At 47.2% G+C, this 27,504-nt stretch overlaps 1 protein-coding gene across 1 annotated transcript in view; it reads left to right on the forward strand.

Moving 5' to 3' along the window:
- Positions 1-27,504, forward strand: part of LOC138296487 (lebercilin-like) — a 222,738-nt gene that overhangs the window by 134,078 nt on the left and 61,156 nt on the right. Inside the window, exon 2 of the mRNA XM_069235636.1 lies at positions 10,352-10,751. Within this exon, the coding sequence (XP_069091737.1) occupies positions 10,541-10,751 (211 nt within the window). The 5' untranslated portion in view covers positions 10,352-10,540. The remainder of the gene's footprint in view (positions 1-10,351; positions 10,752-27,504) is intronic.

The raw sequence follows: 27,504 nt of genomic DNA on the forward strand, positions 1-27,504 counted from the left end.
AGTGCTACAAGTATGCCAAGACATGGGTCCCACGCTCACTGTATTTTAGGACTCAAGCTGAGTAATATTGATGAAACCCAGTAGCGGAAAATTGGCATAGGGTGGCTTGTGTTCCTGTTCAGAGGACACCTGTCTTAACTGTTTGGGTTGGACAGTTCTTGTGCTGTAACAAGAAAATCTAAGACTGATTTGTATTTGAGTGGTTCCTGTCAAAACTGGCATTTTCGTCAAAAAAAGATGGACTATAATGTGGCCTGAAATTAGCAGTGGCTGATATGAATTCAAGCATTTTACCCATCACTTTTTATTTTCCTCAATTGAATGTGTGTGGTCACCTAGTTAGAGTACAATCGGATTGAATACGGTATTCATTCAAAGAGGAATTCAGTTTTGATATCGGACAATAAAGATGAGTTACATTACTTCTTGAGTTTGGTAGAATATTATGCTAAATTTGTGCCAGAATGTTATGGAAAAATACATGTCATTAGAGCCATGCTAAAGTGGCATCATTTGAATGGTAGCAACTAAGCCAGATTTTTTTGACAATTTGAACGTCTGTGTGTAACCTGTATAGATAGACCTTGGGGAATGTAATGTGAAAAGCAAGATTTTTTTGATGGGGCATTACGATGACATTTATTTAGGTGCTGGTTAGAGTCACCTAAACAAAGTACAATGGTAAGCATTATTTTTGCCTCCATGGCTCTTTGTGATCCTAAGAGAGGAAGGTACTAAAATGTGGGGGTTAATATTGAACAGTGATTTACAATGTTTTTAAAAAAATAATAATTTTTAGTAATGGTTTACATCTTTCAGTATCAGGGCCAAGACAACACCAACATAAGTATTATATACGATTCATCAAACATAACAACTAGAATAACCCCCCCCCTACATCTCCCCCCTGCTCTTGGAATTTTATTTTGTATACCTACAAATCTGTGCACAGCATCTCAATTGGTATTGTGGAATTTCATATAACCGAGTTAATAAGAGTCCTGGTATCGGACCACTCGGGTGCTTCCTCAGTATTACAATTTTAAAGGTCTGTTAGCATGGTTGCCCATGCCATGAGGTCATCCACAAGTTATCGTCAGTGCGTGCATGTTTCATTCTAATTTCTTCTGCAGTGGCCCACTCCATAGTATCCCTGAGCCAGGGGAAGTACACAGGGGGAGTGGGGCTCATCCATTTAATAGCTATGCAATGCTTGGCCAGTGTCAAACCCAACATTAGGAACTTCCTACTAAGTTTCTTCTTTGATGGAGAAGGAAAGGGTCCCAAAAGTATATGCTTTATATCAGATGGCATTGTCCAACCCATGGCTTTTTGAAGGCTATTTAAAACTGCGGTCCAGTAAGGGGAAAGAGCGCTACAGTCTCACACCATATGTATAAAATGTGCCTTTGGAGTCTGGCAGCTGGGGCACCTGTTGGGAGATGTGGGGTACATCCTACTTAATATATGTTTGGTGTATGAAATTATACTGCATCAGTTTAAAACAAGCATTTGTACTTGCTGTGGTCACCCCCACATATATTCGTTCCCAGTTCTTGCCCGATAATTCCCCAGGTAATGCTTCCTCCCATCTGGCTTGAACCGAAAGCGGGCGGAGGGGGAGGTTTGCACAAAGTGCTTAGTATAAGTTTTTGATCAGGTGTCGTCCTCCGGCCATACTGAGCATCGTTGTGAGGGTAGTTGTGGTGGGTGGGGCATCCGGGAACGTAGACCATATTACACGGCCCATGGCTGCGATTTTCTGATATTGTAGAAATTGTCCCAGGCCTAAGGTAAAAGTATGCATCTCACCTAACCAGTGGATGGAATGCTGCAGATATGCTACCATATAGTATAGTTCCAGGTGGGGAACCTCAATTCCACCTCGGGCCTAAGGTAGTCTAAGTGTAGAAAGGCTTACCTGTTTATGCTTATCTGCCCACAATAAGCCAATCAACAGACGGTCCAGTTGGCAGTAAAAGTTCCTGAGAATTTAAAAAAAGGTACCCTGTAGGGCATATAGACAACGAGGCAGAATGATCATTTTGTTGATGGCGGTTTTCCCCATGAGGGAGCGTGGTATGTCTTTCTAGAAACGGACAGAAGCCTTAAGGGCCGGTAAGTACCCTGCCTATGTTAAGTTCTAAAAATTCTGTCTCTGTTGGGGCTAAATATATCCCAGGTATCGGACATCTCGGGTTGCCCAGAGAGTCCCTGTACAGGGCAAGCCTTCAGCCTCAGCTCTTGTTGGGCGCCTAGGGGATACAGACTAGATTTAGCAGGGTTACTATGCCACCCAGAAACAGTTCCAAAGTCCTGCATCATTCCCACGAGCAGTAGATGGAAATTGACGGGCATCGGAGATAGATTCATGCAACATCTGCGTAAAGGGAGACCACATGTGTAGTGCCCCTCCCGTATAATTCCCCAACAGTGCAGAACACGACACAAATGTATCGCCAGGGCTTCCAATGTCAGCACAAATAGAACTGGTGAGAGTGGACAACCCTGTCTGGATCTCCTAATCAGCCGAAATGGGTCTGAGACCAGTCTCCTGGTCTGCACTCGGGCGCACATGTTTGTGTATAGTATAGTTGAACCTATCGGATAAACTGAGGGCCCAGTCCCATCGCACCCAGTACCTGCCAAAGATACAACCAATTTAAAGAGTCGAATGCTTATTGGATATCCAGGAAAGCTAGGGCAAGGTCTTCGTTAAGGCGTTGTGAGGCATGGTATACATGTGCTAGTCTTCTCAGGTTGTGTAGCATGATTCTCCACGGAATAAATCCAGATTGGTCCGAATATATAAATGATGCAAGATGCGGACAAAGGCGTTGGCAAATACACTACTTAGGAGTTTAACATCCGCATTAAGTAGAGATATTGGAAGGTATGCCGATGGCATAGTAGGGTCCTTGCCTGGTTTATGTATCATCACCACCACGGCTTCTGTTAATGTTGGTGGAAGATCCCCTCTCTGGAGGGCCTCCTGAAATACCTCCAAGAGCTTATTGATGAATACATCTGAATATTTTACATAAAATTCCACCTGGAAGCCATCGCTCCCCGGAGTCTTAGCTGTTTTCATTGCCCAAAGAGCCACAAGAAGCTCCTCTCGGGTGAGGGGGCCCTCAAGAGTCTCACTAATGTCTGCAGATAAAGTAGGTAATGGCATATCAAGAAGGCAATCTGTGATGCTATTGAGTAGGGGGTGATTGCGAGTCGCATACACCTCACCTAGGTGAGTTTGAAAGGTGTCCTTGATTGCTGCTTGAGTATAAAGGGGGGAGACCCACCCTGGTGCGAAGGGACAGGATCGGACCCTTGGAATGCACCTGTGTCACTAATCTGGTGAGCATAGCACCCATTTTATCCCCTTCCGCATTAATTCTTTGATGATAGGCCGAGAAAGTGTATTTTTCCAAAAGTCACCAGTCATCTAATAAGTACCTACGTATTTCCTGCCAATTGTCTAGGTGTTCCGGGTGTGTGGGAAGTTCCTTTTAGAGAGAACTGAGGGTCTGTCCATTACAAAAAATCTCTCCCTCAAGTTAACTTCTTACTATTATATAGTATTCTTGAAACATACCCCACGAATTACTGATTTCTTTGCGTCCTAATCAGTTACTTTGCTAAAGGAGGTGCCCCAGTTCTCCTGAAAATAGTGGGTCAGTGCCTCCCCAATTGTGTGTGCAAAGCATTGTTCTGTACGAGCTTCAGCCCGGAGCCTCCAGAGGGGTATTTTGGGTCTGCCCTCTAAACGGCCCATATCAAACAGGGCTGGAGAGTGATCAGACAAGTACCTGGCACATAAGAAATACAATGAACCCAAGGTGCTCTGGAGCCTGATATCAGACTATAATCCAATCTCCTATGTGTGCCTGGGGCCGGGATGTAGCAGGAGAATTGTTGAGCATCAGGATTGCGGACACACCATAGATCAGATAAATGTAGCTCACTCATGAGGCCGCGGAGTGCTGTCGTCATATGAGATTTGGTGTGTTGTTGTGGAGGGTGATGATCTTTATCACCATCCATTACAGAGTTATTGTCTCCTGCCATGATCACCTTGGCTCCTAAGTATGGGGTAGCCGCCTGGACCATCCTAGCATAAAAGTCAGGAGAATCATTGTTGGGGGCATGAATGTTAATATCACTGCCCCCTCCAGCGCTTACGAAGAGAAGGGATACAAGTACCCCATATATAGGTCTCTTGTAGGAAGGCGAAAGATACTTTATATCTCTACAAGTATGTGTACACCTATCGCCCTTTTTCCATTGGGGCTATAGTACGGATGTTCCAGGACAGCTGTTTAGTCACTTGCACCATTGTGGATGTGATAAGGTATGACCATCCCCTGTCCCTCTCTCCCGTGTTTTAGGAACAGAGGCCCTCATTACAACTTTGACGGGCGGCGGAGGCCGCCCGCCAAAGTTGCGCCGCAGGAATACCGCACCGCGGTCTGAAGACCGCGGCCGGCATTCTGAGTTTCCCGCTGGGCAGGCGGGCGGCCGCCTTAAGGCCGCCCGCCAGCCCAGCGGGAAACAACCTTCCCACGAGGACGCCGGCTCGGAATCGAGCCGGCGGAGTGGGAAGGTGCGACGGGTGCTACTGCACCCGTCGCGTATTTCACTGTCTGCTATGCAGACAGTGAAATACAAGCGGGGCCCTCTTACGGGGGCCCCTGCAGTGCCCATGCCATTGGCATGGGCACTGCAGGGGCCCCCAGGGGCCCCGCGACACCCCCTACCGCCATCCTGTTCCTGGCGGGCGAACCGCCAGGAACAGGATGGCGGTAGGGGGTGTCAGAATCCCCAAGGCGGCGCAGCATGCTGCGCCGCCTTGGAGGATTCTGACGGGCAGCGGAAAACCGGCGGGAGACCGCCGGTTTTCCTGCACTGACCGCGGCCAAAGCGCCGCGGTCAGAATGCCCTAAGGGGCACCGCCAGGCTGTCGGCGGTGCTCCCGCCAACCGCGAGCCTGGCGGTCACAGACCGCCAGGCTCGTAATGAGGGCCAGAGTCTATTCTCAGTGCCGATGTATAGGGTGGGACTGTCAGTTTTCCTGAATATAACAACAATACACAAGAGCAGAGCATATCCCATCAAACCAATTAACTTCAGTCAATTGCATAAAAAAGCTGAACTTCCCCCTCCCTCTGGGCAGTAGCGCTACATCCCCCCCCCCCCCACTGTGGACCTGGTTCAGGGAGAAGAACAGCTGCCCCATTTACCAAATCTCAAAAGAGCAACCTTGGGTAAAATAGAACCTATTACCCCAGCTGTAGTGAAAACAAACAAAACTGTTACTTAGCTAGAATCGTGTGATAGGAGACAAGGGGAATGAGATGTACCACCTCAAGTACCCACCACCTCCCACACAACTCTCTCCTAAAGGTTCCCTACTAAGGAGTCTAGATAAGAGGCTGTGCAGTTCACCATTATTGCATTACCACAGTCTGGTTGGCCATACTAAGAAATAAAACAGTTACATATATTCCGAACCAACGTTGGGCAAGCGGGCACCAGGTGCAGCCCCGACCATCATCAAGATGACCCTCCAGGATAGGAGGTGCCCTCCCCATCCCAGGAATCTGAGTCACTCCTTACAACCACCTGGTTCTCTGTTTATTCTGCCTCAGACCCTCCCCTGCTGAAATCCGAGGGAACTCGGGTCTCCCCACATGAGTACTCTGAGTCTGTAATTATGTCCTCTGGTCGAAGGGTGCCGTCTGGGCAAACAATTATCTTCCCTGTCTAAGAGGGTTCAGAAGCAGTCTTTTTTGGCCGCTGTTCAGAGCGACTGGAGCGGGCTGCGCGACCAAGCCGCTGTGGCGAAACAAGAAACTGAGACCCCTCCATGGACCGAGGAATTGTGTCTAACCAGTCGCTCGTCTCTGAAGGATGAAGAAAAAATTTAGTTGTGCCTTTATATTGAATCCGTAGCTTCAGTGGAAAGAGGAGGCTGTATTTCAGACCAAGGCCATGAAGTCTTTTTTTGGCCGACATAAAGGTCTTTCGCTGCTTCTGCATTCGCTGTGTGTAATCAGGAAAAATGGCTACAGGAACTCCCTGATACATGGGGGTTCATGCTCTGTGTGCTCTACAATATCGCTCCGATCCCGAAAATTGACGAGGCAGGCTATTATGGCTCTTGGAGGAGTTCTGGGTCTCGGGTGGCACCAGAGCTGAATGGGCCTGCTCAATGATAAAGAATTTGGAGAGGCACTTGGGCCTGAGAGTCGTCGTGATCCAGTCCTCCAAAATCAGCTCCACGAAAGGACCCTCCACTCTCTCGGGGAACCCGAAAAATTGGAGATTGTTCCTCCTGGATCTTCCCTCAGCTTCTTCTGCACGTTCATCCAGGCAGGACATAAGTTTCTGGAGTGACATGACAGTGGTACACGGATCACGGACCTCTGGTGTCGCTCCTCCACGTTAAGTTCGTTCTGAGTTACTCTATCTGAGACTTTACGGAGGTCTGCTCTTAAAAGGGAGATGTCTACTGCCACTTCTTTAATCTTGTTGGCTACCTCGATTGTAGAGTCCCGAAATGCCTTCATCAAGTCTAACAGCTAGGGGACAGGTCTTGCCGAGTCTACTGGGGGAGCAGCCACCTCAGGGGCTCCCCCGTCCACCCCATATTCCGGGGTGAGAGTGATTGAGTGTAGTTGCTTATTTTGTTCACCTGGTTTGGTCTCAAATGTTTCTTTCCCCGTGACTGATGTTATGTCAGAGGGTGACCTTTATTTCAGCCTGGTACATCTCCAGATGGCCTCCCAGGGTGCCCCCAAGGAAGGCACACTCAATATCACCCCCTGGGCCCCATGGCTAGGTCCTCCTTCAGTTCTAGCACAGGACACCCCTCCAGTGGGGCTCCGCTCTGCAAGCTCAGGATGGTGAAGGAGTGGGGTGAAGGGCAAAGGAGAAGGCCCTTAAACGGGACCTCCCAAAAGGCAAAACCCCCTCAGGCCAGGTCCAGTATTCCTGCCAGCATCCACAGCAGGTCATGTGTCGAGGGTCCAAGGGGCCCCAGGAGGCTTAACAAAGGGCATCCTCCCTGCATTGTCCAGGTGCATTTTAGAGATCGCGGCCTCCTGCCCTTCGTGCTCTCATCCACAGGTCCTGCCTCCAGCCCAGTCCTCCGCTGTCGTTATCCAGGTCTCAGGGAGTGCGCTCACTCACTTTGCAAACTCAGGCCCATGGGTGGCAGCCAGTTGTCTCCCAGGAGGTCTCCAGGTTCCGGCGCAGTTCACAGTAGAGTCACTGCCCCTCCCTGGCTCCACGCATCCGCCCACCTCACCCTGTCGGGTTCCCCAGGGCAAAGCGAGCATGCCGGGGCACAGGGGATTATTCCAGCGAGGACCGCTGATCCAGGCCAGGGGCTACGAATCACCGGGTTGGTTCTACAACATGGCGGACGGACACCCCTCCGATCAGCTGCCTGCTGTCAGGGAGAGCTCCTCACATCCACCCCCAAGCTCTCGGGATCTTCGGGGGTCGTTATAAGCCAGGACCCCTCTCGAGGCATGTCTGCCAAGCGGCAGCGTCTCCACCAGTCGCTCTCGCTGCCGCTCATGTCCTGGCCGCTACCAGTGGGTCGCTGCTTACCAGGTCGGATACTCTGGCCCACGCAGTTGCCCCGAGGCTTGAAGGAGCAGAAACAGAAGCAGATAACCAGACTTCATGCAGGATTAGGACAGGGTCATTGTCATGTTTGCGGGAGCTTGCATGGGAGCTTCTAGTTGACCATCTTACTTGGTTCGTCGATTTGCAATGTTTTAAGTTATTTTGTGGAATCTTTCATATAAAGAGGACAGACCACAATTCGATTGTAAATTCAATAATTATTAAGATGGCTGACAGGTATGCAGTGAATTGTAGGTGGACTATTGGAATGATGGAATATTTATCTGATGATATGTAGGTTTGGTGAGACGGTGGAGGTGGTAGAAGAGTCTGCCTTGTTCCACTGTAAGTTTGAGTATTTAGTCATTTTAAGCAAGGTTTAGTTGTTAGTATGAGGATGTGGAGTTCAACCATATTACGAAAGGTAGCAGGAGAATGGATGACACTGGTCGAGCAGGTGAATTATCTACTGGTCCTTGGGAATTAGAAAGTGGGAAATGGTTGACACCACCACAAAATTTCCAAAATTGTCATTGTCTCATGCAAGGTCATAGCAAAAGTTTGATGAACCCCAAAATTTGACAGAGGTTTTGGTGGGCTGATCTACTTAGTGAGGTTGAAAAGGTGCTGATGGGTTGTTATGCTTGTATTCCTAACAATAAAAACTATAATACCCATGTGCTCTCAGTGGAGATGCCAGTTAAGGTATGGAACAAATCCTCCCCAATGTTACTGCTTGCTTGATTTCAGTTGTACACTGATTAAATTGAGAGCGTGAGCCGTTTTCATTTGTATATGTTTACTATGGTGCTTGTGAAGCTTTCTGACACAATTTTAAATCATTCCAGTTTGGTATTGGGATTGTAAGTGACAAAGATACTTTTTTTCCCAGGAGATGTTTCTGTACTTGCATGTGATAAGCTCAGAATATATGGTTATGTTTTGTCATCCTCTGTTGAATGGGCTTGTGGAACATGTTGATCCTTTAGTTGTGAACAGTCTTTGTGTTGCACCAGTGAGTAACTTAGTCTGGCAGGATGCGGTTGAGAATATGTAGATGTCTTACAGATTGACCTAGCACGTGTTTGTGATTGGTTTCCCATTTGTTCTCAACCGTGTAGAACGCCAAAGTTGGCTGCTTCACAATTAGCTTGGACTGAGAAGTGTTGTGTAGTGTGGAGGAGAATGCATGGAAATGAAATGTCATGAATTGTCATGATCTGCCCTGTGGACTGTTTAGGGTATACCCTACAAGTGCACTTCTATAAATCAAAAAGTGAGGGTTAGGCCTGGCAAAAGGGTTATCTTGCCAGGTCGACTTGGCATTTTAAAATTGCATGCATGCTGCAAAGGCAGGCCTGAAACATATTTTAAGGGCTACTTAGGTGGGTGGCACAACAAGTGCTACAGGCTCACTAGTAGCATTTAATTCACAGTCCCTGGGTACATGTAGTACCATTTTACTAGGGACTTACAAGAACACAGTGTGCCAATAAGGTGTAAGCCATTGTTACTATTTTTTTTAGGAAAGAGAAAAAACACTTTAGCACTGGTTAGCAGTGGGAATGAACACAGAGGGCCTGATTCTAACTTTGGAGGACGGTGTTAAACCGTCCCAAAAGTGGCGGATATACCACCGACCGTATTACGAGTCCATTATATCCTATGGAACTCGTAATACGGTAGGTGGTATATCCGCCACTTTTGGGACGGTTTAACACCGTCCTCCAAAGTTAGAATCAGGCCCAGAGTCTTAATGCCAACAAAAGCAAAATCCAGACAACAGGAGAGGAAAAGGTAAAAGGTTTGGGGGAAGACCACACCAAAAGCTGCCAGGTCTAACAGTAGCCATAGCTATCTCCTTTCTGCTTATCATGGTTCATCCAGAAAAACTAAGCAGTCGAAGGAAAATTCATGTTTTATTTTCACTATTTTAATTAAACTGCAGCTTTAATTATGCTCCCTGTCCTACCCTGGCTGCTGGGTTAGGCAGCAGACGTGAATAAGAAAATTAGAAACTGTTTTTCATACAGGGATTGCGGGATCTTATGTATTATGTTTTATGTTTCTTTACATTTTATTGATTAGACTTTTATAGTGATTTAACAAACAGCAACCAACAAACAATACTCCCTTCTGTGCTCAAAACTGAAACATAGCATATGTATCAAGACTGTTGTGTGTGAGGTGCTACATGATGTATGCAGACAAGCCATGCATGTTATAGGGCATGCATTCATTGTATTTCTCAGTTATGGTTAGTAATCTTGCCGATATCAAAACAAGTTCTCTATTTTGATATTTCTGCTATATCATTTTCATACGTTCCTGTTACATTTGCATCACATATATTGTTTTAGTCTGCTTTAGCTATGGATTGATGCACTGGTGCCAAAATATCTTTGGGTCTGTTCCTTGTGGTAGGATCCCATGTATTATATTCTTATAATGTGCAGTAATTCTTTGTAGACGATGACTGGTATATTAGAATAAGGTTTAATCATGCCATCTGGCATGGGCAGTGGTTATGGTTTGCCTCATCAGCAACTTGACATCAACATCTATGCTCTGACTTTACAGTTGTGCACTTTAAATGAAAGCCTTTATATTGTTGCAGTTTATTCTATTGCTAAAATATATACAAAATAAAAATCAAATGGCTGACGTGTGTCATTTGTTTGTGATAAATTATTTTTCCTTGTTTTCCTCTTTGATCCAGCTCAAAGACGCCTGAAGGAAGTGTGGCAACGATTCTTGCTAATCCAAGCAATGAAAATGAAAACTGTGAAGAATAGGAAAAACACAAAGTCCCATTTGAAGAAAAATTCTAAAACTTATTTTTAAGTGTGACTGACATACTTTTCAAATTGATTATGAAAGAAGCTTGACTGCAAGTTTTTGTTTTTAAATGGAAAAACGAAAGAAGACACAGAACCAGGATCTTATCTGTCATCAAAACTCAGATAAGGTTGAAAGCAGATATTGCTATTATTCTGATGATTTTGACAGCGCTTCACAATCTTCAGACCTGAGAACAGATAAATACAGATCTCGATCTGCTGACTTTAAGAGAACAGGCTTCAAGGACCAGAAGCCCATCAAGTCCCTTCCACAACAAGGTACATTCATCACCACAACTGGCATCAGTAAAAGAAGGGGGTAGCAAGTAGGAATATATTAGAGAGGAACGGTCACAGCAACTGAAAATCTACCAAAAAGGACCAGCGTGAGAGGTTACTGAAATAAAATGTGTTGCATATTGTGACTTGATAAAGTTTATTATCTGGGCATAACAAATCTTTTTTGTAACAGTTTACAGTGATTGTGGGAAGGAATGTTTGCCTTTACTGGTGATGTATTGCTGGGTGGGAAATCTGAAAACACATGTTACAGAGGTTTATACCCCTGTATACTAACATATACCTTGCAGCTGAGGGGATACTTTGGAAACATATTTAGGCCACGTCAACGTTGACGCCAAATACAGCTCAAATGGGACACTGCTAGAATGTGAAAGAATCAGAATGTTGTGGTGGTGCTCTTAAAAATAACCTAAACATGTGCTTTTTCTTACTTTGTTTCAATAAGTGTACTATCCAGCATTGGTGCAGAATGTAGGGAAAGAGAAATCGTTTTAGCAAAACTATTGACAGTATTTAGAAAAAGATGGTTAATTATAGGTAGGGATTCTGGTTTTCAGTTAAAACCAAATATAACTGATAAAGCACTTCCATAGGCGTTATTTGCCCTTCAGAAGAAACTAGAAAACACCAGATTTAGTTGTGGTCTTACTGCTTTACTGACCTCAGGCAGCAAAACAGTATTAGTGCATCCTCTACTTCTAAGCACTTTTTGTGATTGAAGTGCCACTCAGGTCATGGTATGCATTAAGTACGCCCTTTTAACAATACATCAGTTGAGTTTCTGGCCCCTATAGACTCATTGGCTTTGACAGCTGCAACCAAGTCACAACAAACAGTATGCTTACAGTGAGGGAGAGCTGTCAAACCGCTCTTTCTTGCTGCAGACAGAGGTTTCCTCTGTCTACTTGACAGCAGAGCTGACTCCCACAGAGGTGGGGAGCCAGCTAGGACCGTGGGGGGCCTTCAGGCTCCCCCCACGGTCTCCAAAATTGTGACTGGGTGCCCCAGTTACATGGCCAAGGGATGCATTCCTGGGGCTGAGATTGGCCCTGGGGAGAGGGGGGGGCACACATCCTCCCCCCCCCCCCAAAAAAAAAAATGATGCCAGGGAATGGGGTCTCTGGGGCCGAGATTGGCCTGGGGAGGGGCGCACATGGCCCTCCTCCCATCCCCCCCCCCAAAAAAAAACAATTAGGCCAGGCCTCTGGAGATGGGGTCCCTAGAGGCTGAGATTGACCTGGGGAGGAGGGGCGTGCAGACCCCGTCCCCCCCAAAAAAAATATTAAATGCTTATTCTCGGGGATGGGGTCCCTGGAGTGAGATCGGCCTAGGGAGGGGGCCATGTGGCCCTCCTACCCAAAACAAAATTCAATATTACCGCTGGGGGATGGGGTCCCCAGGGCCAATATCAGTCTGGGGGGGGGGCCATAAAGTGTGGGTGGTTATACTGGTTGGCTGCAGGCCGGACCCTGTGGCCAACCACTGCTGCGCACGGCCGAAGGCTATGCGCAATGTGGGGTTAGGTGGTTATAGGGGTGAGTTGCAGGCCCTGCGGCCAGCGACGCACATCCAAAGCCCGTGTGCGGCGGTGGTTGGATTAATGTATAGTAATGAAAATTACTACACATAAAAAAAATATAGAAATTCTAGAAAAAAACAATGCTTATGAGGACGTTATAGTTAGGATATAGAATTGTAAACAACATAGAAATTTACGTAAAAAGACAAAGGTTGAAGATGGCGGTCGTACTCTGAGTGCTCCGGACCCCTCCATCATCTGCCCTGCTAGGCCAGCCGTCCCTGTGCACACCTGGTCCTGGCCATCTCCCTCTCTGCAGGAGAGTCGGCCGAGGCGGCGTGGGTGGACAGATCTCCCGCGGACCCAACTGGAGCCATGCCCGGAGCCCAGCAGTTTGGAGCCGGCGCCCGCGGCCTGCCTGGGAGGCCTGCGGAGAGGAGTGCGCCCTCGGCAGAGGCGCGGCAGCCTCCCGTGGAGGAGAAAAGTCTTCCAGGCAGCACCTCGGGCCCAGATTGGGGTTTTCTTGGCCACATGAGGTGGCGGGCGTATCGGGGGCGCCCTGCCCTCCCCCAGGCTGCTAGCAGAGGCCAGTGCCACGGCCAGGGGCCAGGAGCGGCTATCACCAGTGGAGTGGTGGCCCGCGCCACGTGGTGCAGTCGGGCCCTTGGGGCTGCAGTAGCCTGTGCCTGCCCAGAAGCCAAGCGGTCCCACCTGGCGGCTGGAGGGGGACTGGCTAGCGGTGTTGGAGCCGGTGGCCGCACGGGTTGGCGCTGAGACCAGGGTCCCCGGGGAGCCTGGCCGGAGCGTGGTGGGGATGCCGTGCAGCGGCACAGTCAGTGTGAGGTGCCGACGGACTCTGGAAGAAAGAGAGGGGGGTCCGTGGACCCCCCAGTCAATGCAGGGGCTGTGAGAGGACTCTGGCGACCCGAGAGTGGCGGAGTGAGGCAGAGAGCTGACGTGGGCAAAGCGGGCCACTTTGAGAGGAGCGGAGTGTGACAAACAGCAGTGGACAAGGAGGGGGCCCATCCCCAGTGAAGCTGGTGTTGGTGCCCAGACTGGGCATGAGTTAAGTGCAATACCACTGCTAGGGCAGATCCGGATAGGTCCTCTCCCCCGGGAGGCTGCGGCCACCCTCGGCCCGGCCCGGTCGCCTACTGGAGGGTGGTCCCGAGGGGCTGGGGTGAGTCAATAACGACTTTCTGCATAACATTTGGTGCCTGAGCGGGCAGTGATGGGAAAAGGCAAAGCAAGTAAGCAGTCGCTAGCGTCGCAGCAGCAAATTGACCACTTTGCCAAGCAGACGACCCCTTGCGTGCTGGGTGACCAGGCTCCTGAGGCTACGGCAGCAGAAGGGGTGAATACAATCCTTCAAGCCATCCAGTCTTCGTAGTTGGCTGTAGAGACTAAAGTCAGGGAAGTGAGAGAGGATGTAGGCCTGTTGCGGCAAGACCTCAGGACAGAGATGGGCTGTATTAAGGAGGTTGAGGACTGCGTCTCCCAGGCGTAGGATGAGATTGCGGAACTTAAGGCTAAAGTCGCCCAGCTGCAGACTTGCACGGGTGAACTTCACCACAGGGCAGAGGATGCTGAGAACCGCGGCAGGCGGAATAACTTGCGCTTCGTGGGATTCCCGGAGAAAGCAGAGGCAGGCCATGCCATTGATTTCTTGGAATGTTGGATCAAGTCATGGATCCCAGATTAGAGACTTTCCCCCTGGTTCACCATTGAGCGTGGCCATAGGGCTCTGGCGCCCCGGCACCCCTCCGGGCGTCCCCCAGCGGCCGATGATCGCACAGTTCCTCAACTTCAAAGACCGGGACATTACCTTAGAGAGGCGAGGGCGCACCCGAACCTCCTCTGGGACAACCATAAGATCCTCATCTTCCCGGACTATACCCTGAGGTGCAGGCCAGGCGTCGTTCATATGAGGGGGTCAAACAGAAGCTCTGGGCGATGCACTTGATTTATATCCTCCTCTTTCCTGCACGCCTAAAAGTTCTCCTCAACAGAAAGTCTTTCTTTTTTGATTCACCGGAGGCGGCTTGGGACTGGCTCACCGAGGAACATCGGATGGCCCGAAGAGGTTCCCCCCAGTCGGGGGATGACCGACGGGCACCTGCCCCCAGCGTCTCCCCGGGGGGTCTGGGGAGACGCAGATGAACCTGGTCCTGCTAGAGGGGGCCGGGAGACTTATGCAGCAGATTGGCGGAAGATGGCCGGACAGGCCCAAGTCCATCCGGGTATGGGAGCACATTGGAAGGCCCCGGGGGAATGAGTCTGGGTCCGGCTCTGGAGGCGGAGCGCCTTAGTCAATCCCCCCTGCTCTCTTGCGACTGACCTGCTTGAACCTTGTGTTGGTAGGGAGGGCTAGGATGTCGGCGCCTCCCTGACACTGGGCACGGGGCGGCAGACGACCATATTGCAGAACTCCGTCTCAAAGGAGGGGTCCCCCACTCCACGCTTACTGTTGACACTCTGTATTCACAGTTCGGGTGACATATGCTTCTGGGTTGGAAGTATAGGGAAGGTGGCAGTTGGGGGAATTGAGGGAATGTTCATTCATAGTTGTCTATGGTTAGATTTGTGTTATGTTTTCCCGTTCTTGATTAGTTGGTCAGAATGGGACGTTCGGACGGGCACACTCCATGTGGAACGACTGAGTCTATACCCATGCCTGAGCAAGCCAAACTGGTCCTCTCCTGGAACGTAAATGGGCTCCTGGACAAAATTAAGCGGTCCGCGGTCTTCTCCACCATCCGTCGATTTGCCCCATCTGTGGTTTTGCTCCAGGAGACCCACTTGCTGGGTACTAAGGGCCCCATGCTCATGAGGGGGGGCTACAACAGGGTTTAACACACTGGATTCTCTAGGGGTTCGAGAGGTGTGGCAGTGTTGCTGCATCGTTCCTTACCTCTAGTGGTCGCTGTCTCCCTGTTGGACCCGCAGGGACAATACGTGGCAGTGTCTGGCCTACTTAGGGGGCATCCGGTCAATATCCTTAGTGTCTATGCCCGCCGGGTATGTGAGAGCGACTTCTGGTGACCCTCAGGTGTCGTAGTTTGGAATCTTGCTCTAGGCAAGAAAGCTGGTTTAAGGATGACAGTACTTATGTTTGTAGGTGACTATGCCTATCCTACAACAAGTCGCAGATGTTGTCTTAACCCTTTCCGGCTCACTAGCAGCACCTCACCAAAAACCCAAATAGTAAAAGGTGATTTGTGGCAGCCTTTAAGCATGGACTCGAGAGTATGACATCTCAGGGAGTGTTGTGGTTAAACGGAGATTATCCCTTTCTCACAGATATATCATGTCTTATCCAAACACAGGCAATAACGAAGAAGCAGTAAAGTTTCAACCGTTTTTATTTAACACAACAGCAATCTGCAATAAGTTGCATGGGCTGCAATGATTAGGATAATGAACAGTGCAAGAAACAGAATTGTAAAGACAAGAGTCATTATTACAAAGACCCCACCATCTTGCAATAACATGAAAAGACATAAAGGGCCTCATTACGACCCTGGCGGCCGGCGGTAATCTGGCGGTAACACTGCCAACAGGCTGGCGGTGTTCCGCCAGCTATTATGACCGTGGTGCAATAGCCCCGGCCATACCGCCGGCTTCTCCACTATACCGCGAGGCTTTCGCCTGACGGTCATACTCCCCAGGGCAGCGGTGCAAGCACCCCTGCCCTGGGTATTATGAGTCCCCGACTGCCAGCCTGGCCATGGCGGTAAACACCGCCATGGAAAGGCTGGCGGTAAGGGGGACTTGGGGTGCCCCTAGGGGGCCCTGCACTCTTTTACGAGCCGGCAGCAATGTTGATGTGACTTTTCCGCTGTTACCGTCCGCTGGCCCAGCGGAAAAGTCATAATAGGGAGCCAGAAATACCGCTGGCACTGGCATTACAGTTGTAATGAGGGCCAAAGTGTGTAATATGTCCTAATACCCTATTATGATATGCCTAACCTCCTACCTAAAGGAGAGCTGGGTATGTTAAACCTAATCTGCCAATGTCATGTCCATGAGAGGAGCCCCCAACCCTCGTTACCTTGGAATGAGGTCTGTATCTCAGACTCCGCAGGGACACGAAGACTGAGTCAGCGTCAAGACGGCGTGTAGCATCAATATCAGTGATGCCCTCTAGTCGGAATCCCTATGATTATCTGTCTAAAGTGGGCTGTATTTATGCAGATCTACTTGGATCCCTGACGTAGGTATGTTCCCATACAATAGATAACGGCATGCTTGGGGTGGCAATTAATATAAACAATTCCCTCTAAAGCATAAAGAGGGAAAGTCCCTAAATGTGAAAACCTACTGTTTGTTTATCTTTGTCACTTGATTTTGACGCCTTAACGCGGTGGCACTGATAATGCAAATCATAATAAGTGGCCTAACTATAAACAAGGCAGCCACCTGCGAAGAATTAAATGGGCTAAGACAGAGCAAGCTAAGTACGTTAAAAGTCACTAGGTGACGAGGGCACGAGTCCGTAAGCCAATGGCTAAGCTAACTCCTGTTATCCCATTAAAACAAACTAGGATTCACTACACCCTCCCCATTGCCGTAACAAGTATGATGCCATAAGTGGATGCCACCGAAGGTGAATGAATCCAAACGCTAAAATTGCTCTGGACTAAAAAGCTAAAAGCATAAAAACTAGCAAAAAAAGTTTTTTTCAAAATCTGTTAAAAGATAGTAATTAAAAATATTAGTTAAAAATGCATACAGAGAAATTTAATGTCAACCATGACAAGCACAGCAGGCCAAATTAAAGGCAAATTGAATGCATACTTTGAATCGGGAATGGCAAGCCAATTTGTCAAATTATTTGCTATAGCCATGATCTCTAAGAGTGTTATCGAAGTCACCAATCAAGGACCTCAAGAATGAGTCCACATCGTCAGATGTTAGATCGATCAGCGGGCGGGCAAATGGATGGACTGAGCAGTAGTGCGTGTCAGTCTCTTGTGCAGGTCCATCTGCAGCAGTGCCATTTTCCATAGTAGATATTAGAACCGAAGGCTCATATGTGGCCTCGTGGAGCAGCCTTAGTCTCAAGGGGCACGACCGTGAATGAACCCTCAGCTGGGACATCAGCAGTTCTTGGGCCACAGGAGATGCCGGTGCAACAGCAAGACACACCATAGGCAGGTGTTCGAAGAGGCACCACACACAGCAGAAACCTGGTTGTACGCACCAGAGAAGTGGCCGAAATGACAACGACCAATCACGCTCCAATTCCACCAGCAAGGAGGCATTGAAGATCCGAACCATGCGTTCATGGCACAATTGTATTGGAAGGGAGCGGCTCCATTGCTCTGTGTAGCTGGAATGAAACAACCACTGCGAATCAGAAGAAATAGCAGTAGTAGTCCGCCAGTCAATGCCAAAATAATCAGAAAACCGCCAAACACGTTTGAAAAGAGTGAATGGATGGCTGATGGGATGACTCCGAAAACAGTCTGGAAGATGGACACAAATCCAGACCGGACAGCCTTAAAGAAGTGGACAATCCCAGAAGTGCTTGAAGCATTGAATATTCTGGATACCAGTTCTCCAAAGTGCTTGGGGAAGTTGGTATTTAATAGGGATTGTATCTCGACTGATGATCTCACTATCTGGAGAGCATACGTCTCTCTAGCGGATGTCAACGCGACCTATTTTTGAAACAGTAGCACCTTTAATCTGCTCAGCTTGTCATAATTTACATTAATAGTATTTGTGTGGGGCCACATGTCAGATACTTTTATCTCTCATGTGGGGGGGAATAAAACATGTCCCCAACACGTAACGACCTTCGAGACCGAGATTGCGTAGGCAATTCCTGGTCGCATGCCGCAACAACTTTGATCGCTCAGTACCACATAACTTCCATTGTAAAGTACATGAAATACCGGTCAAATCAAAGGGACGGGAGTACCCTTCAGAAAACAGGCTAAGTTTGTGACCCCCGCATTCCAAAGGCCGTGTAGGGACGCCTGCTTACATATCATTGAATGACTAACAGTAGTCTCTCATTCGCTTCCACTTAGAAAAACCTCTGTTTCGCTGTTCCAACATTTATAATCAAAGGGCAGCTCCCACTCTTCCTTAATATAGCTATCGCCCAGTTGCTCAAACCTGCCCGCTGCAGGATGTTTCAAGCAATTCGAGAAACGAAAGGTGAAATGGGCAAACTAATTATGCCATGTAGGAGCCAAATTGTTGAAGGACTCTCTGCTACCGTGAAGGGCAACTTATCTAACTTTTCAATATGAAGCATGGTGAAACTAGCTTCCCTTTTAGCCATTGTCTGCTGTTCCCTGGAAAGATTAAAAGCAGTGAACAATTCACTGCCGTTAATATACTTCCATAGAATGTGGCCATTTTTTTGTGTCTGTAATGTCCAACCTAGCTGCATGATGGAACGCAGCTGAGTTTGTCCATGATATAAACGGACATGTCTGTCTGAATAATATCAATATCAGACAACACAATGTTGGATAATGAATAAATCCTGTTGGACAGAGTGTTCATGCCCTTGTCGACAACGGCTAAAGTCTTTTCTATGTTTTCCTTATCTAATTGCCTCAAACGCACAGCGGCTTCCATCTGCGAAAGTTTCCATATTTCATTATACATAGCATACAGGAACCTTTTAGAGCGCTGTTTCCTAGGACCTAGCAGAAAATCCTGCAAGTCTATATCTTCAGAAAGAGTGTTACGATGTGTTTTAACTGTGGCTAACGTTTTAGTCTGTACCCATTGTTGGCACAGTTTACACACATTGTACTTTGTAACTATACCTGTGTGTTGTCCTGATAAAAAGCGAGGGTCTGGCCTGTTAATTGTAAAACCCCCTGAAGAGTTCAAAAAACGTGCTTGACATCTATTGGTGTCAGTTGGCCATATTAACCACCCGCCGGGACTGGAAAGTGAAGAATTATAGGTACCAGCCTTAACCATTGCATCTAGCGTTTCCTCTGTGATATTAAGGAAATATTGCCAATCATTAAACCTTGCCGGTGTGGGGATGCTGGGCGTGTTCATGTCTTTAATTTTCACTAACCACAGACAGGATGTCTGTTGAATGGTGTTATTTAAAAAGATAATTTGCACAGGAATTAGGCATGCTCTAAATAAAGCTTCCTTACCCTATATTTGCCAATCTTATGTTCCCCATACACTTTTTAAGTCAATAGTGCTCTTCCAGTATTCGTAACCTTCAACTGCGAGCCGGGAAACAAAGAGATCTGAATAAATCAATTTTGTGTTTGTTAGCAAAAGCTTCCTAATTTGTGACGGAGGTAACTTGGAATAATATGACTCCGCATTTTTTGTGTCATGCCCAGTGAAATATGTAAATTTATCTGAATAGTGCTTTGGGCTCCCCACTGGTGGTGTGCAACAGTGTTCCCACTGTGTGTAGTTAAATACTGGCCTGTGTCTAATGGCACGGTGTAGGTAGTAATGTCCCCAGTTGTTGTAACAGAACATTTCCCCATAATTCATTGTATGTTCATATACATCATCACTTTCAAATACGGAATAGTCCTTCATTTCAGTCAGCATGGAATCAACTGTTTGGACATCCCACTCATCAGATACAACATCAGGTGTAACCACATCTGTCATAGATATTTTGAACACATATGGAATTTGAATGACCTCAGTAGGCCCGTACATATCAAAGAGAACATTGTCCCACACAATCCCATCAGAAATCGGTATTGCTGAAATGTTCACAAGTGACAAGTCTCTTCGGACCTTATGTGAGGAATGATATGGAGTTAAGACTTCATCCACAGGCTCAACAGAGGAGCGTTCAGGAATGTAATGACCAAATTTATAGGCAAAAAGAAAACAGTCACGAAACCAACCCAAAAAATGAATGCAGTAAATGTCAAACAGAACCATAAATAGTTCCACGGGTAGATTAAATAGTTATTTTTAAGCCATTGATACAGCTTACGTGTTTTTGAAACATTGTCAGTCATAATAGTGGATGACTCTGAAGAAAAATCATCAGTGTCTACAAAATAGCCAGAGGCAGTCTCTGCAAATGCTGGAGCCGGTGCATTACTCGTAGATTGGCCCACTTCACGTGGAGGCTCATGGTAGACTGCATCATCAGTCTGTGTAGTGTTAGTGTAAAAAAACAGGCAAATCTTGGACAGGTGTTGTCATTGAAGTGGCAACTGGAACTAGCAAGAGTTCTTTTTCCGCCCTCCCAATGGTCGAGGAGGTATCTGTGACAGCGTTGGACATTGTTGCATAGTCCGTAGTAGTGTTGTTCATTCTACTATGTAGAGGTATGTTCTGTTGGTAGTGAGAGGGGTTTGGGAACTACCCAAGGGACCTCTTGGTCTACTGTGAAGGATCGGCCACATGGTGAACTTTGATATCATCAATGGAAATGAATCTGTTTATTCTGGAACCAGGCAGCGGTGGTAAGATGACAGTTCTGGTACCTTTAATTCCCAAGAACGGGACAGGTGATCTGTATGATGGACCGAATTCCTTCTTCACAGTGATCTTCTCACAAACCAGATCCCCAACTTTAGAAATCCAGCCAGTCAAAGTTTTTGTTAAATCCCTTTTTCCTAAGGCTTCAGCACTGGTAGATGATTTATCATCACAAAATTGTTGAAGCTCCTGTAAGACAGTGAGACGTTCATTTATGTCAAATGGTGTTTCTGCTGCCACCAAACCAGAGCCATCAAGATCTGGGACATGCATAGGTATCCCAAGGAGAATCTCATAAGGAGTGCGTCCCCCCCAAGGACCGTCTTGGCAGATTATCCAGTGCTCTCTGTACCCCATATAGGTGATGAAGCCAACTGTGGCCTGAACCTAATACTCAAGGTGTTAAGGACTGCTTTAGATTACGGTTCCGCCTCTCCACAACCGAATTTCCCTCTGGATGGTATGGTGAGGAGTAATGGAGTTCAACGCCCATCGTCCCCATGGTGTCCCTGAATGCCTTAGAGGCAAATGCAGGGCCCTTGTCCGAATGGAATGCTGCAACCGCATATGTACCGATAAAGATCAGCAAGTCTTTTATAACAGTTCGAGCGTCAACTGACCACTGCGGCCATACCCACAGGAATCTAGAACAAGAATCTACAGCAGCTAAAATGTATTTTTATGCACCATCAGGTTGGAGTGGACCGCAATGGTCCAGGTACACAATTTGTAGTGGCCTGTTGGACACTAAGAGGGATGTCTGTGGTGGGCATTTGATATTGGAGCCTTTTATTTTCTGGCAAATGTCACAACAAAGGACATACTTTTTTGTCTGTATGCATAGATCAGCCCACCAGAAGCGTTTCTGTAAGAGTATTATTGTGACCGAAATACCAGCATGTGCAGAAGCGACACCCTCATGCGCTGCTTTTACTAGATCTAATCTCTGGTCTTCGTTGGGGATCACTCGATCTCCAACCCCAGGAATTGTTGCGTAGGCAACATTCTGTGCACTGATATGATAAGAATAATTTGTAGGGTATCCTTTCAGGAGGGGCTTGCCTTCAGCCGAACCTTACACGGCAGTCAGTATTTCATTATCCAATCTCGTCTGTGAAGGAGTCACTGCAGCCACAAAAGCCGTAGCTACTGCAGATTTGGCTGCTTCATCAGCCAAAGTGTTGCCGATAACGTGTACTCCTACACGTTGATGGCCCAATGTATGTACTACATGGACACAAAGTAGCTTATCCTTAAGATCAGCCACCCTCCCCCACAATGTTTTGTGTTTTATGGTGTTCCCTTTGGAATCTCTAAACTCGTTCAGCTTCCAATGATTAAGATAATCATTGTATGACTGGATGCAGTAGTACGAGTCGCAGACTACTAAATTCAGGCATCCTGGCTCTGTGTGTTCTAGCGCTAATATAAGAGCTTTAAGTTCAGCCAACTAAGCTATGCAGTCCCCTAGGGTCTGCGTGTAGGTGTTGTGAGGGTGGAAAACTCCATTCCCCATCACACCGCTCATGGCTGCGCAAGTGGCTGAGTATTGATGTTTGGTAGCTACAGCTGGTTGTGCTGAACCATCAGTGTAGATGACAGTATGGTATCTGTCTAGTGGCAAGATATTTAGAGGAGCGGGGTACTCCTGTTCATACTGGAGAAACTCTTGTGTCTGAAGTTTTGGATCTAAGATGTAATCTACATCAGTGGCGGTCAGAGACGTTGCCCACTGAATCCAACGTGGATGTAATGCTTTAGCGTTGGGACCGCTTGCTTTGGTGACAGCCTCTAAGGCCGGCACCGGGGTAATGACAATAATGCGTTTCCCTTGGGCAAGTGGCCTCTCCTTTATGACAGCCATTTGAACTGCAGTCAGAATCTTTTCTGTAGGTGCAAAACGTTGTTCTGCATTTGACTGTAAATGTGATTTATATGCTATGGGTACCGTGTCGACCTCATTGAAGGTGACATAAGTAAATCCAATGGCACCAGCAATTATTCTGATGACCAAATTTGTTTCATTGTCACATGTGTGCAAGTGTTTAGCTTCTAGCATGTCCTGTTGCAATTCCCTAAGGATGCGTGTGTGTTCAACTGTCCAGTGTCTGCTAGAAAGGTTTGGCTGTATTAAGTCATAAAGTGGCTTGATATGCTGTGCATAGTCTGTATGTTCTGCCAAAGTTGAAGAAACCTAGTAATGACTGTAGTTTCTTGAGAGTGTTAGGAGGGTGCAATTGTGCACATTTCTCTAGAAAGTGCGGGCCAGGCTCTTCCCCTCATTCAATAGCTCTTATCCCTGGAATAGTACACTGAGAAAGGCAATCCTACTTTTCTTAAAGTTGAATTTGTAACTGAGGTCTGCAAATCCCAAAATGATCCGATTGACCCTTACAAGATGAATGTTGAGGTCGTCTGTGAGATATATGTCACCCACGTAGGATAACGCCTCAGGATCAATATCATGTAATATTGATGTTACACGTGCTGAGAATAGCCTTGGGCTATTCTTATAGCCTTGGGGTAAACGGCAAAAGCGTTTTTGTGAGCCAAATGAGAATGCACTCAGGTCCCGACTTTCATGTGCTAAGTTCTGGCAGAAAAACCCATTAGAAATATCTAACGTTGTTTTATATTTTGTACACACTATATTGTTTATTACTGCCGTGCTATGTGAGTTTTGTATAGCATATGCACATCTATGACTATTTAAATGTTTGTAATCTATGTCTATTCTGTAGGAATGGTCTGGCTTTGCAACGGGGAATAACGGGTTATTCATTGCAGATGTACAGGGCTCAATTACTCCCTGGTACTCGAGTTGAGTGAGGATCACCCTCACCGGAGCTTTTGCTTCATGTTTAATAGGATATTGTGGCTGAGGTTGGGGTGTAGACCTAAGAGGAATTACATGACAAGGAGAGTCCTTGTCCCAACCTACATGATTGCGGTATAATGCAGGTGCCTGCGCTAAAGCCCATTCAATAGCATAGGCTTGTTTTTCTGCCTCTGGAACAAGATTAGAGAAAGAAGGCAAAATAATATCTTACGGAGCTTACAGACGTGCTCAGGTGGCCAGTCTCTTTCAGCCAGTAGGATAGCACTAGTAAGTTCATCCCAGAATATCACACCAATGGGGCGCTCCATGTCTCCCTCTATTTGAATTTTTAAATCATAAACCCTGTCGAGCGGGAGAACGCAACCGTCCGCAGTCTCAACTGCAATAAAATCACTAGATGCTGTCGCATCCAGATGATCTTTCAGACTCTGGCGACATATTGTGACCTCTGCTGCGCTGTCTAACAGTGTCACTGCACACGTCTCGTTCCTCAACAATGTTCTCAAGTGTACTGGCATTTTTAGCTGACAGTGCTGCCACCTTTTTCTTTTTAACCTGTGACTTCTGCTGAGGAGTCTTTTCTTCTTTTTTGACTGTAGACTGTGTTACGTCTTTCTTTTGTTTCACGTATTCAGGATGTCGATCAGGACGGCCCCCTCTCTCACTACGTCTATCCAGTGCATCCTGATAGGAACGAGAGTGACGTGAATCAGTATATCTATCAGGAGTTTTTATATTTTTCCTATTTCTGAGATTGTATCTCCTTTGGGAGTTCTCCTGGTTTGGAGAATCAGCTCTCTTATTTCTTCTATCCTTAAATTCTTTTTGTTATTCCCAACGCTTTTAAGAGCCCTCTTGTGCCTTCTTCTTACCTTCCTTAAGGGTGGTACTTTATAATTCCAACTTCTTTAGTTTGGCTCCCAAACTATACCGCCCTATACTAGTATAGGTGTCAGAAATTATTTTCGGTAGCTGTCTCTCCTGTTCCAAATGTGGAGTTTCTCGCAGACGATGGCGTATAGCCAGTGCTACCGCTTCCACTTTAATGTTACTGAGTATTATTGAGGAAACTGCATCAAAAGTAAGCATTAATTTCATCCCCATATCTAAGTCTGGTGCAGCCCGTGCTCATTCTGTATTTGTTTTAACACTTTCGGTAAATTGGCAAGTGTCGGGGTACCATGTGTGGTAGTATATATAGCAGCGAAGCCTGTACCCCATGTGGCGCAGTCATCCACCGAGGGAACCATCCCAAAGGGCAAGCAATTTGTGAGAAGTCTGTTTTTCCTGTGGTCCTGTATGGGGAAACACAGCTTCCAGATGGTTTGTTTTCTGGGCTATCCAGAACGGTATTGTCTCTTGTTCTGTGGGTATTTTACCCATGATAGTATGCACTGTTTGTGGATTAATCCCAGTAGGCAGTTGGTATCCACCAGGTGCTGGTGGAGCTGGATGCGCTGGTGTTGTGTTCAAAGTTCGCATTACGAACTGGACTAGCCTTCTATAAAGTGTCACTAACTCATATAAATTTCACAGATCTGCTATTGGCATATTTGGTATGCCTAGGTGAGGTGTGTATGTGGCAAACATAGGCCACGTTGGTCCATCATTACTTAAAGGACCTAGTCTCACTCTTTGTATTACATGTGGTAGGGCGCCTTCAAACCAGTTCTGATGCTCTTGATATGTGAGCGCTATTTCATGATACTGGAATGCTTGGTACAGTTGAGGTATGTTTTCAGTTTCTTATGTGTAGAATGTATGTGTTCTTTGGCCCACTTCAGGAAAGGTGACCCAACAGTAAAATGTTTCTGTTTGGTATGCTTCATTAGCTTCTATTATAAGAGTATCATCCCCACCCTCTGTTGTAAGGCCATGCGCTAGAAGGTGTTGTGTTAATGCTTGTCTAGCATTCTCAGGAATTTCCATGACGTTAGCCTTATTTGTAAAAATTGGTCAGCGAAAGGGAACACCAGATGGGGAGTTTAGTCCTTTTATGAGTTCGAGCTCGAACAACCTACAGCCTAATCAGGTGTTACCTTTTCAGCTGAGGAGGATCTTCCCAAAGACCATGGACGTCTCTGTTTAATGGTACTTAGGGTTCCTGTTGTCTGTGAGACAGTGATAGTCACGGTATCAGTAAATTAGTGCTTAAACACCATCATTGGGTGCCATGTCGTAGTTTGGACTCTTGCTCTAGGCAAGACTGCTGGTTTAAGAATGACAATACTTATGTTTGTAGGCGACTATGCCTATCCTACAACAAGTCACAGCTGTCGTCCCATCCCTTCCGGCTCACTAGCAACACCTCACCAAAAACCCAAATAACAGAAGGTGATTTGTGGCAGCCTTTACGCATGGACTCGAGAGTATGACTTCCCAGGGAGTGTTGTGGTTAAACGGAGATTACCCCTTTTTCACAGATAAAACATGTCTCATCCAAACACAGGCAATAACGAAGATGCAGTAAAGTTTTGTAGGAAGCTGGCTCTGTATATACTATTTCAAAGTAAGAAATAGTGTGCACAGAGTCCAAGGGTTCCCCTTAGAGGTAAGATAGTGGCAAAATTAGATAATTCCAATGCTCTGTTTTGTGGTAGTGTGGTCGAGCAGTAGGCTTATGAGAAGGTAGTGTTAAGCATTTGTTGTACACACACAGGCAATAAATGAGGAACACACACTCAAAGACTTACTCCAGACCAATAGGTTTTTTTATTGACAAATATATTTTCTTAGTTTATTTTAAGAACCACAGGTTCAAGATTTACAGTAAACACATTAAATGCAAGATACTTCACTTAGGTACTTTAGTAACTTCGAATAAAAGCAATATCATATACAGTCTTTGTAAAAATGGCAATAAGCTAATTTCAAAGTGGACACAGTGCAAAAATCAACAGTTCCTGAGGGAGGTAAGTAAAGGTTAGGAGGTAAGTAAAACACTTACAAGTGTCAGTTCTGGGGCATAGGCAGCGCACCATTGTGGGTTCAAGGCAACCCCAAAGTTACCACACCAGCAGCTCAGGGCCGGTCAGGTGCAGAGGTCAAAGAGGTGCCCAAAACACATAGGCGCCTATGGAGAACAGGGGTGCCCCGGTTCCAGTCTGCCAGCAGGTAAGTACCTGCATCCTCGGGGGCAGACCAGGGGGGTTTTGTAGAGCACTAGGGGGGGACACAAGTAGGCACACAAAACACACCCCCAGAGGCACAGGGGCGGCCGGGTGCAGTGTGCAAAACAGGTGTCAGGTTTCAGGTAGAAAACAATGGAGAGACCCTGGGGTCACTCTAGCGGTGCAGGCAGGCACGGGGGTGGGGGGCTTCTCGGGACAGCCACCACCTGGGCTAGGCAGAGGGTCACCTGGGGGTCACTCCTGCGCTGAGGTTCGGTTCCTCCAGGTCCTGGGGGCTGCGGGTGCAGTGCTGGTTCCAGGCATCGGGTCCCTTGTTACAGGCAGTCGCGGTCAGGGGGAGCCTCTGGATTCTCTCTGCAGGTGTCGCTGGGGGGGCTCAGGGGGGTCGTTTCTGGTTACTCACAGGCTCGCAGTCACTGGGGAGTCCTCCCTGAGGTGTTTGTTGTCTGAATCTCGAGCCCGGGGCATCGGGTGCACAGTGAGAAGTCTCACGCTTCCGGCGGGAAACGTGCAGTCTTTGGAAGTTGCTTCTTTATTGCAAAGAAGTTGCTGGTTTTGAGCAGGGCCGCTGCTCACAGGAGTTTCTTGGTCCTTTAGTCCAGGGCAGTCCTCTGAGGCTTCAGAGGTCGCTGGTCCCTGTCAGATGCGTTGCTGGTTGCAGGTTTTCGAAGTTGGAGACAGGCCGGTAGGGCTAGGGCCAAAGCAGTTGTCGTCGTCCGTGTTCTCTGCAGGCTTGTAGGTCAGCAGTCCTTCTTGTTTCTTCAGGTTGCAGGAATCTAGTTTCCTAGG

Source organism: Pleurodeles waltl, chromosome 5, assembly GCF_031143425.1.
Source record: "Pleurodeles waltl isolate 20211129_DDA chromosome 5, aPleWal1.hap1.20221129, whole genome shotgun sequence".
Lineage (NCBI taxonomy): Eukaryota > Metazoa > Chordata > Amphibia > Caudata > Salamandridae > Pleurodeles > Pleurodeles waltl.